This window comes from Heptranchias perlo, chromosome 30 (genome assembly GCF_035084215.1).
Source record: "Heptranchias perlo isolate sHepPer1 chromosome 30, sHepPer1.hap1, whole genome shotgun sequence".
NCBI classification, from domain to species: Eukaryota; Metazoa; Chordata; class Chondrichthyes; order Hexanchiformes; family Hexanchidae; genus Heptranchias; species Heptranchias perlo.
In genome coordinates, this window is record NC_090354.1 from 5,783,176 (window position 1) to 5,795,260 (window position 12,085).

Sequence of the window (12,085 nt, forward strand, 5' to 3'; positions counted from 1 at the left end):
ATCTCCTATTCTTTTCAACTTGGTTGTGTCCTTGGCCCGTCACCTAGGTTTCTCAAAATGTCAATATTACTGTGTTATTAAAAAGACCAACTCTCTCCACCCCCCCCCGCACCCCATATTCTTCCAGTGTACCTCGTTACTCCTTAATTTCACAGCATTCTGTAGCCAAATAGTGGCACATTTCCCAGGTATTGTAGGAGTAGCAAATATTTATATAATACACGAGGTTTCAATTATTATTATGTCAGCTAGCGAGCTTTGGAAGCTTTTTGAGAAACCTTAGTGAAGGGACAAGGGTCATAGTGCAAAGGGTCACCATATATGTGCAAGTTGGTGTATATGTGTATACACATGCATATATATATACACACATATATACACACATACACACCTATATATACACACTCACATATACATACATGTGTGTTTGATTTTCAAATATTGCAGGAGATGTAGTTACAGTCATCTGGGTACCTTATTATTTTCAACTTGTGGTGAAACCTTGTAATTTATCAGATTTGGGGTTTGAATCTAACTGTTTATACCAACCCCAGTGTAGATAAAAATGATTTTATTTATTTCTGCAATCGATTATGTATACAAGGAGAAATAAAGCATACCCCTATTGTACTGCACTCAGGTTGATAATTAAATTACAAACTGGGTTAGTATAATGTTAAACATTTGTATTGACAGACAGAACAGCTGGCCAGTGCATATTGCAAGTTTAGCAACCAATCTAAACCCATGAGCCTTATTTTTTCAAAATATGCAAGATTAGCATTTAACATCTGCAAAACATTTTTATGTTCTGGAAATTTAATATAGCTTGGTAGGGACAGCATCTGGAAAATTCGAGAGCATCTGTTTGGCATTTGGAAAGTGTTTTTAAAAAGTGTAAGAGGTGAGTTCAGGTAAAGTATGCACCTGCAACTCTTGGCATTGGCTCTGTACCAGATATCTGGTGTATCATGGCCCCATACAGTGCAACGAGTGAAATGAACAGATTGACATGAATTACCACAGTGCTCACTATCTAGGTGACCCGTTTTATAGAGATTAAATAAATGAAAGCAGAATGTAAATATATATGATGATGATACCAATTCTGACCCGAGTAATCGTACAGGTTATAGTTCCTGTACCTGGGTTCTCAACCTGGCCAGAAGCCCAGATCTTCTGTTCACAAAAACAACTACCTTCCTATCAATAGGGACCATACTCCAAGGATTGCAATATCCTCTTGTTCACGCCTGGGTGAACAGCTGAAACCTGGTTGGCTGTTTTCCTGTCTCTCAGATCACCAGAGGATTACCTGAGTGCAGTGCCTGCAACAGGCACCGCTGGGACTGCACAGAACCCAGCACTCATTACAAAGAGCTAAAAGGGAATTATATTTTTAGGGAATGTACAATTACATCCAAGCTTCGCCAATGTATGAAATCGCAATAATATTCTTTGGCAAGTATGTGAATGAGCAGCATTAGACTACGTCCAGCTGTTCCCTAACTGACTATGCTCAGCGCGCACACACACAAACATGCACATATGAGCACATCCACACATATACACACACATAAACATGTACATATAAACACATACATATGCAAACATGCACTTATAAACACAACCACACACAAACATGCACACATGAGCACACCCCACACATATACAAGCACACACAAACATGCACATACACAAATGAACACACCCACACATATTCACGCATACAAATACACATAAAACACATGCATGCACATACATATACAAGCATACATACACACAAGGGAGTACGTTTTGTAATATAACTTCATCACAATGTATCATTGCCTATACCCATAACAAAAGGGTTAATTACCCGTCTCCATGTATAAATATACGCTATATCCATAAGTGTGTAGTAATCTTTGAGGGGTTCGTCTTCGTACATAACGTCAATCTAGGATCAAAGCAGACAAATTTCTGTAACGATAAGAAACGGAAACTATATTTCGATTTGATTTGATTTTTTTTAAAATTACAAACTTACTCGAAAATTGCTGGGGATATCCATTTTATTCCGTAGAAATTTTCCCAAATGCATCACCGTCATTGCGGCAGGACATCGCAGGTACCGTACACTGTTAGCCTGGGGAGGGGAAACACACACAAGTGGTAGGTGAAACCCTGGATGAGATGATGTAATCGGTTGACAGGATGCCCTCAGCCACTGAGGTGCGCCGTCTGGTCTGACGGTTGTCAAAACAAACCAAAAACTATTATAATATTTTTGCCATGGCGTTTTCGAGTTCACAAGGAAACGATGTTTAGGGATTTCAGATTACATAAACAGTGACAGAGCAGGAAAACACCGAGCAAGACGGAACATTATTGTGGTCAGGTTGCTAGATTTGTAACCAAGGTAGTAGCAACCTTTATTTTTTGATTACATGGCGTCTATGAATAAAGATCTCCATTATTGTGCGGCGCATCGTCCAACCAAGCGAGCTCACCGCACCAGCTGTCAAAGGTTAATAACATCACACCTTCACTGCAGACACCAGTGACTATATTGTGAGTTACTGAACGCTAACTAAAACACGTTCGGTCCAACACTGGAATCTATATTCCGTTGGGAAACCAGGTGAATGCGAGGGGAAATATACTCACGCCATTTTCAAAAAGAAAACATTGTACAAGATCTTTACATCAAATTTGAACCAATGTATGGTCAACAAATGAGCAAGAATCACATCTTCGAAACTTTCTCTCTCGCCGGCTCTCGCATACACCAGACCTGTTGCTGAAATCATTACGCGCACTCAAGACAGTATTTTGTAATTACCAAACGGGCCTTTGTTTAGATTCAGATGGCAAAAGGGTTTTGAGATTTTGACTTTCTTACAACACAATGGACTTCTGCGGCTGATGTGTCGCTTTGGGATATGATTAATGTTATAGGCATTTACACTTTTTCCAGAGCCCAGTACAGATATAGCCGGAAAATGTCCGATACATAGATTTGTATGGATTAATAATTCTGTGCAATGGTTTCCTAGATAGGCAACTGTACTTCTCTAGTTGCAAAGTGCCCGAATAGCATTGCTCATAAGGAACAAGTGACGTCTATTTATAGAGGCACTATCCGGAATTTCGCTGCATAGTTACGAGGAGGGAGCCTATTTGTCATCAAGAGGACTTAATTTGAGTTACGTTCAAACGTTACATGGTGTGGCCTTTTTGTTAAAGGGGACAAAAAAAAATATGGACTGGAGTCTAACCATCGATTTAGCGTTTAGCAACGCTGAACACTAATACCAAAGTACTCGAGAAACAGTTGCGGCGCTGACCCCAAGCATTTCTTGACCCCCAATCCATAAAATAACCCTCAAAAAACTCGATATTACTCTTGCAAAATGCATCTAGAATCTTGACATCGTCATAATCTAAGTCTCACCATCCACTGTATGTTTTTTTGGTGAAGTTTGAACCTATCAATGGTGGCGCCTCTTTGTCTCACGTCTACATGAGCATTCATTATATCTGTTTAAATTATACATCATCGATCGAAAATGGTCAATGAAACTCCCCTCAAGATCTAACCCTAAACTTCCTAATGTATTTTCCTCACCGTTTACTGATTAACTGTATAAGGTGAGTTTCCTTATAATCACATTCTTAAACACAAGTACAAATAATTGACACGAAACACATCGATGTCAATAAACAAACATGCAGTCCAGGCTTCCTAATCTAATAATTAAAACCTCTACCATGGAATTGTTTATCTGTTCTTCGGTTAGCAAAACACGACTCTGCCAACCGTAAGCGAGTTTATGGATATGGATATTTAACATGTTTCGCTAGCACTCTGGTTTCTTTCTAATGGACCGATTGGTACTATTAACAAACTGAAACCGTGAAAGAGAGGTTTCGCCAAATGTAATTCAAAAGATGAACCCAAGCAAGAAATTCAAATAAACAAAAATATACATAAATTGTTTACATTCCTCGTTTGACGCTTCGCTGTTATCTATAGTTGCACCGGTAGCAGACCAGGCAGTATTCTATTAGCAACATGATTTTAGGAAATGCCTAAATAGTTTAGACAAAACCACAGAAAGCCACTGCTGAGGAAATTACCTTGTCTGTGTCTTCAGTCTGTGGAACCTCTTTCTTTTCTGACCTAGAACAGACCAAATTGGAACACTTTCGGTTAACCCATTTTTTAAAAACCACAGTGACTACACTTCAGAGATACTTCATTAGCTGTAAAGCCCTTTCGGACGTCCAGAGCTCGTGAAAGGCGCAAGATAAATACAAGTAATTTCTTTAATTACAAAACCAAGTAATCATTATATGTTATCCTGATGTATAATTCCTCACTAACAGAACAGAGAGCTTGATAACTTTCTCGTGGTTTGCGGAGTCACATAATTGTTCAGTCACAGTAATTTTGTCTCTTAGTAAAATAGTAACTGGAGTGTTTTACACTCAATAAAAACAAAAAGTTCAGCTCTTCATAAAACACAGTGCAAAAATTAATGGAAAATTGTAATAATTTGGATAAAAACCTGGTTACATTTATTCAACATGTTTAACCTCCCATATCCTGCTTTCAGTAAGCTCCCTGATAATTTAGGATGAAAATCATAAAATGAAAAAGACTCAACGGAAATCTAAGTATCCTTGGACTGGTTTAGAAGCGGCACGGTAAACAAGTGGATTGTAGTGTAAATTAAATATAAATGTGAAAAGGAAAGCAGTGACCGTAATAAAAGAGAGTAAAATCGGTGAACGTGCAATTCCGATAGTTTCACCAAAGTTGGTGTAACTAACTTTCAATAATTCCCTGCACCTGAAAGTAGTAGAATAATGTTGTAGTATGCGTAAAAGTTATTTTGCATTGATGTTACGATAACGTTATAATTATTTAAAAATTTATAATAGATCTACAATAGCAAATAGAGGACCATTAACTATCAGATTGGTATTTTAAGTTTGAAAGTGATGCATTGATGATTTTCATCTAACACGGGTGGACCTAAAAGATCCCATGGCACTATTAGGAAGGAGAGCAGGGGAGTTCTCTCCGATGTCCTGGCCAATATTCATCCCTCAACCAACACCGCCAACACAAGTTATCTGGTCATTATCTCACTTCTGTTTGTGGGACCTTGCTGTGCCCAAATTCCTGCTTTTCCCTACATTACATTAGTGACTACACTTCAAAAGTACTTCATTGGGTGTGAAGCGCTTGGGACGTTGGACAGTCGTGAAAGGCGCTATATAAATGCAAGTTATTTCTTTCTAATGGCCCACGGTGAAAGGGACTCGTACAATCTTCACACCTAAGGTGAGATGGAACGGGATGGTACAAGTACAGAAGTTCCTGTTGTATACAATACAAAAATATTGGAAATGCGCGGCAGGTCAATTAGTATCTGAAAGCGAGGTATGGTTCCCGCCAACACCACAGAACATAAGACCTGCTCACAGCCTTCTGTCCTTCCTTCCATTCTAAACAAAAAAAATCCCAAATATCCGAGCTTACTGAGACTAATGGACCACATTGGTGACCAAGGCAGAGAAAATAAAAGTTTGGGTGGGTATCTTTCATCAAATATCTCAAAAGGTTAACGTGTAGTTTTTGTTTCTAGTCCAGCATCGGTAGTTTACTTTTTAATCGTGTTATAGTTAAAAGTGCGATTATATCCAGCGTTCTGTGGGTCCTTGGTTACTTTATAGAATGGTGTCACTGTTACAGTAACTCAATTAGATAAATTTCAGTGCAAATCTATGAAAATCCATACGGCTGTTAGTCCTGAAGATAATATATGAAGATATTCTAATTAAGGGGAATCTTTTCTTCAGGGAGCACAATTCAACTTACTTGTTGCCCTCGTAAAACTCTAAAGACAAACTGATGATTTCATCGTCTGTAATAATTCTTTTCTCTTCTTCTGTGACTTCCCCACGGTCTTCGTTTGAACCATTTGTGACTGAGAAGGGGGGGTGGGGGGAGAGAAACACATGTGCTTAATTATATACTTGAATTTACAATTACACGACAGACATAAAACCCCCAACATTTTCATTAATTAATCTCAAGTTTCGGAAGTTTAATATTTGAGTTTAGAGAAACTCAAATGTATAGATACTCGAAATTAAATAAGGAGAACTATACATTCTCTGTCACCCTGACATTGTAATTCCTGCTTAACAAAACAGCATGTTTAGATTTGCAGCCACGGTCGTTTATTTAACCCTTTGAGGCCCCGGTGACCTTCTTGGTTTCTGGGAAGCAATTTTTTTTAGTTACATAAATGTTTTTTTTAACAATATATAACATTGAATATTTCAAAACGCAGGCACAGCTAATATGTAGAATTTATGTCGGCAGACTCTGGGAAGCAAATAACATGTATTGTTTGGGGGAGGTTGAATAGAAGTGTTACTTTTTGTAACTGCATAAACTAATTTACAAGCTACCACATCCATACTGCAATGAAAATATAGGGCAATCCTCTAACGTTTATGAATTATAGGTAAATGTTTTCTGATTCATGATTCCGCCATTTGAGTGAAGTTGGCTATGAAGTTTGGAGAACTAAGGAGAGAGAGAGAAAAGGTTTCGTTCCCAAGACAGTATCACATTTGCAGGAAACCTTAATCCCCTATTTCCAAATAAACACTTACCATCTGCTGAGGGATGGGCCGCATAGAATTCTCTCCGCCTCTTCATCTCATCTGTAAGAGGAACAAAACAAGCACAACACGTTCAGATCCAAAATATGTACAACTGGTCTGTTTAAATAAGAAGGCAAAGTGTGATGAAAACTGACCTACCTTTGAAAAGCCCCGGAACTAATTTATACACTATGTCTTGTAATGTTTTATCGGCCCTGGAACAAAGAAAAGGATAAGTGGTTGGAATAACACTGACGGGAGCTCCAAGGCACATCAAATAATGAATAAGTCCCCTGATATGTTTAGATATATGACATGTCACAAGAGGCCAATGAAGCCCAGTTAATCGCAAGATTTGAGAGGAAATTAAATAAATACCGGAAGAAGAAAAATATTAACGGTTATGAGGAAGAGTGGGGAAGGGACATTTGGGCGCCCATGGTTAGAAAGCACCGCCACATACACGATGGGCTGAATGGTTTCCGTTTGTGCCGAGGTTTTTTTTATGATTCTACACCAAAATATGACCTCTTACATCTTGATGTCAATTCTTAAAAGTGGAAGTCGCACTCAACGAAAGGAGGGAGGTTTATAAACTCGCCCTTATTTTAAAATCAGAACCAGTGGTTTTCTAGACGATTAGCTGAAAGTTATGCCCATGTTACGAAATGGTTTTTATGAATAGGAAGGGTAGTCATCCAATTTACAACCCGGTAATAATTTTAAGAAGAGGCACCTGGAGCTATGACATTCCCAACAACAAAGTACACAAGAACAGAAAAGATCAGGGAAAAACCAGGACTCACCTAATGCTAAGGAGGGGTCTAGTTTTGTGAACCTGCACGTCACATATGGGACAATACTTGTTGGTCTCCAAGTAGCGAACGATACAAGTTTTACAAACTGCAAGAGTGTAAACAAAAAAAAGATAATGCAAAGAGAATTGTTAGATAGTTTTATAAACTCGACAATAGCAAGAATACAACATAACTTTCAATGTGATCACTTTCTGCTCATGTTTAAGGGATTGGCTTACAACATTTCACTGTTCTATATTATTTTTGTGTCGGTTCGATATAAAGACCTGTTGTTGAGTTTACAGATATTAGTCTAGGTTTTTCATCTGAGCGATACAGGTAAATTTGAAGTATTCTATCTAAACAGGCACATCTGTCTAGGACTTTCTGTCAAAGGGACTTGTCGTTTTGAGTGATATAATACAGTACTCTGGTAGATTCGAAGTGTCTATGTGCAGTTCATATTGGGGACATTCACTCTTAAAAATATTCCTTAAGACTGTGATTTTCACCTAATCAAAAATAAAGTGCTTTCGAGAGGGAACGTCGTCGAATCAAATGGCCCTTAGTTTAACTTTTGTTCTTTCACACCGAGCAAAGTATTTTCAGCGACATGAATGTCCTATTGTCTCTGTATGCTTGTCGGGTCCATTATGTGAACCTATTCCTGATACAAACGCAGGCCGCGATTGCTTAGAGTGCCGACAGGTAACAGATGTACAGTTGGTTAGCTGCATTTAGTATGAAATATGACACATGGAAACCACGATACTCGCTCATGCCCGTAAGTAAAATCAATCCCGGCATCAGTTCTAGTAAAATCACATGATTGCGTGGCGAACGGCCGCCGTCATGACAACCCCACGCACAGTAGTATACTCTGGAGTCTATACAGAGCCAGTAACACATCCTAGCATTCAGATGAAGTTAATAAACTCTTCCAGCTTTGCTGTCACGGTTTACAGCGTCACCTCAACCCCTCAATGAATTATTGCTTCGCAACACACTGCAGATTATGTTATCTTGTATGTAACGTTGACATAAAGTACTGACCTTTCAGAATCTAATCACGCATTTATTTATTGGTTAGTGCATTCAATTTTGAAAATATTATGGGGTTATTAAACAAGTCCAGGACAAACTATGTTAGAAATGCATGGATGTGAAAGAAACTGTGATTTAGAAACTCATGTACCAGGATTCAAAACACAAATGGTGAGTAAGTTAGCTTTAGGAGTTTTTAATACACGAGGCAATTTATAATCTTTTAAGGAAATTAGAGGCAAACTTTGAAAAGCTTGATATTTTTAACCTCTCTTATTCTTTGCCTGTGCCAAAAAGACGCTTTTTTATTTTTTTTTAAACTGTCAACTTTCTGAACAAGCTGAAGGAGACAAAAGAGTTCAGTCAAGGAACAGATCTGTATGTTTTCTTCCTCATAAGATATAGTTTTTATACAGCATTAAATGAACACTTTTTTGGATAAAATTTAAAGGATTTGATGCGATGTATTTTGCAGGATATAAAATATTTGATTTGGACAAATATGTACTGTGGCGAATGATGGCTAACTGTGGAAGAGTCTTGGTCGAAGAGTGTCACAAGGAAATAACATAATGCAGGATTGTAGAAAGAAAGAACATCAATTTACATGTATAAAGCGCCTTATTATGTCCCCATGGCATCCAACGAGCTTCATAACCAATGAATTACTTTTTCAAGCCTTGTCACTGTTGTTATGTGGGCAAATATAGAGAATAATAGATAAACTGGGCCTGATTATGGATAGGACAATACATAGATAGTATCAGGATGAATTAATCTGATTGAGGGATTCAGATAGTTTGTATAGAGAACGGTGCACAGCTGGGAGTGTCTAAAGGGCTACAATCTAATCATGGGGTTCAAGTGTTCTTTTAAATGTACAATACTGGACATATGGGAGTTATTACAAACTTGTAATTTAACTTAGGGTTCCAGTTGTTTACACAGAGATAAGATTGGATACCTGGCTCGGGTTGTGAGGTTTTAACCTAATGCAAAGTGGTCAAATGATTTTTACAGAGGCAATAATGGATAGATGGGAGCCAATTCAAAATCAGTAATTTCAACAAAAGTGTTCAGCTGTTTTGTGTAGAAAATATTGCACATTTGCCATTGATTACAAGATTATAGTGTAATTCAAGGAACTGGTGGTTTATTAATGAATATCTAGAATTTTTTACACACCAGTTATATAACTGAAATCAGATTAATTATATGGAGAATAATAGATGCTTGGCAGTGATTATAAAATAGGTCTATTGTCTAGGATGATTTTGAAGCATTAATGTAATCACAGGTGCTTGTATGATGAATAATGGATTTATGAGAGCGGATACAAAATAATAATCCAATCAAAAGTCTCCAACTGACAGCCTAAACTAGAAGCCAAAAGATCAAATGGTTTTCAATGGTAACTAAATTCTGAGATTAAGTTCCTGCTTTCAATTATATAACTTGATTGGATCATTTTAGTTCTCAATCTCGTTGTTTACTGTACTAGAAGTGGAGGTCAGTGATGATAGGACTGTCTTTGCAGTCCATGTTCTTATGTATGGTGTATGTCTGTGATATAGTTACTTCAAATGTATCAATAAATCGTTTCCAATCGATTACTGGGATGCTTATTTATAATAATCAGCATGTTCTTGACTGATTACAGACAGGGCTTAAGTAATATGGAAGATTCTAGCAAATAAGGAATAAGTGATCAATCACATGTTGCTACAGAAGTGACTGAAGTTACAAGTGCAAAACCTTATATTCAGAAAACATTTTCATTATTATTACATATTTAACATGTAATTTCCCCACAATAATTAATGGGATAATTAATGTTTTAAAAATAGCAATTGTCTGGAGTATATATTTTAAAATATGCAAGTGGATACAGCAAATTCTATTCCCAGTGGTATTGTCACTGTAAGACTGAAATAATATTTTTAAATGAATTTATGTGATTGAAAAGGTATAATGAAATTGCAGTAAGTTACTCATGATTGGAATCAACTTTATAGTAATTACCTTATGTTTTGTCTGTAACTCATACATTAGCTAGATAGAGACCGACAGATAGAGAGAAGCAGCGAGTTACCTTGTTGGGGTTGTGGGGGGGGATTACAAGGGCTTTAACATAATGAAGGGATTACTATGACCTCAGCAACAAGCAGAACAAAGCCCCAGCTGTTCAGGGACGTCACATGAACCGTCAGATTGTGTTACAGCCTTTGACTACTGCTTAGGTGCACGTTATATTTTAATCTAAGGTATTCGCGCCATTAGTGGACATTGGAACAAGTTTGAGTGATGGCCGAGGGTCAAAGGTAAAGGAGCTTTACGGGTACCGTGGCGAAGTAAAACAACTGATTCCATTTGTGACACTCTTACAGTGAGTGGGCTTTACCTGTGACCCGAGAAAGCCATTCTGACCATATTCTGATATGGTGAATGGGGCGAGTACAAAGCTTCTCTGAGTTCCAGCTGGTTAGCGATTCGCAGTGTTGCGGGTTATGCTGAGCAACGAACAAAGACACCTACTGATCATCATGAGGAAAGCAGGTGAAGCGATGCGGCCTCACGTGACAGGAACTGGCACAGAATCATGCAGCACAGAAGGAGGCCAGTCGGCCCATCGTGCTCGTGCCGACTCTTTGAAAGAGCCATCCAATCGGTTGCACTCCCCTGCTCTTCCCCCATAGCGCTGCATGTTACAACATTATTACACGTGGTATTGAGTCATTCAGGGTTCGGCACCTTTTACCATTTGAAAACCTAAAAATATTCGTCCGTTGAGTCTATTATTGTTGAAGGTAAATAAAAACGAATAATGTCATGTTACATCCCTTGCAACCAAGCCACACCCGGTACATTACCACTTCTTCTGTGAAGGAGATATGCAAAGAAGCATAGAAAGGGCACCAGCTATCTGATATCGTACACTGTGACTTCAAAAGTAGAGTATTACCATTATGATTCATAACTAAAAAAACATGCCAGTAAAACTACTGCAAACATGTTTCAAAAACGCCTCACTTAACCTTTAAAATGCAGTTAACCTTTAGCCTAATGAAAGGCTGTCGGAATAAACTGGAGACGTCGGTATGACTTATGCCTAAGGGTTAGGAGTTTACATAAAGCAGTACGATTAAAATAAACTCACATGAGTGTAGACATTCAATGATAGTTGTAGCGTCTATGAAATATCCCCCGCACAGAGCACACATCAGATGAGGATTCAGTTCTGTGATTTTGATCCGTGTTGTTCTGTGCATTTTAGCAGCAATGGACTCTGAAAAGGTAAGAAAGAAACGTTAATTGTTGCATTGGGTGAGGGATGTTACAGTTTATGTACAAGTTTGGTAACACATTCCAAAGAATTCAATTTTTTTTAAAATAACTGGAAGTATTGCACTCTGCAACAATCTTCCTGGTCAATTTCACGTTGACTTCAATGGTAATTTCTACATTTTTGAATGGAGTACGTGGGTTGATTTGGGAAGTAGGTCTGAGAAGTAATCCAAATGGAGGAACGCAATTAAACACAAATGGATTTCATAAATAAACCAGGGTTTGTACTA

The 12,085-nt window shown here is 38.0% G+C and overlaps 1 protein-coding gene across 1 annotated transcript in view; it reads right to left on the bottom strand.

The window, feature by feature from the left end:
- LOC137300101 (polycomb complex protein BMI-1-like) overlaps positions 1–12,085 on the bottom strand; it is a 29,773-nt gene that overhangs the window by 1,083 nt on the left and 16,605 nt on the right. The window contains exons 3-10 of the mRNA XM_067969195.1: positions 11,668–11,796; positions 7,476–7,572; positions 6,829–6,884; positions 6,679–6,729; positions 5,873–5,981; positions 4,123–4,165; positions 2,030–2,128; positions 1,859–1,939 (exon numbers count right to left, since the gene is read on the bottom strand). Coding sequence (XP_067825296.1) covers positions 1,859–1,939; positions 2,030–2,128; positions 4,123–4,165; positions 5,873–5,981; positions 6,679–6,729; positions 6,829–6,884; positions 7,476–7,572; positions 11,668–11,779 — 648 coding nt within the window. The 5' untranslated portion in view covers positions 11,780–11,796. The remainder of the gene's footprint in view (positions 1–1,858; positions 1,940–2,029; positions 2,129–4,122; positions 4,166–5,872; positions 5,982–6,678; positions 6,730–6,828; positions 6,885–7,475; positions 7,573–11,667; positions 11,797–12,085) is intronic.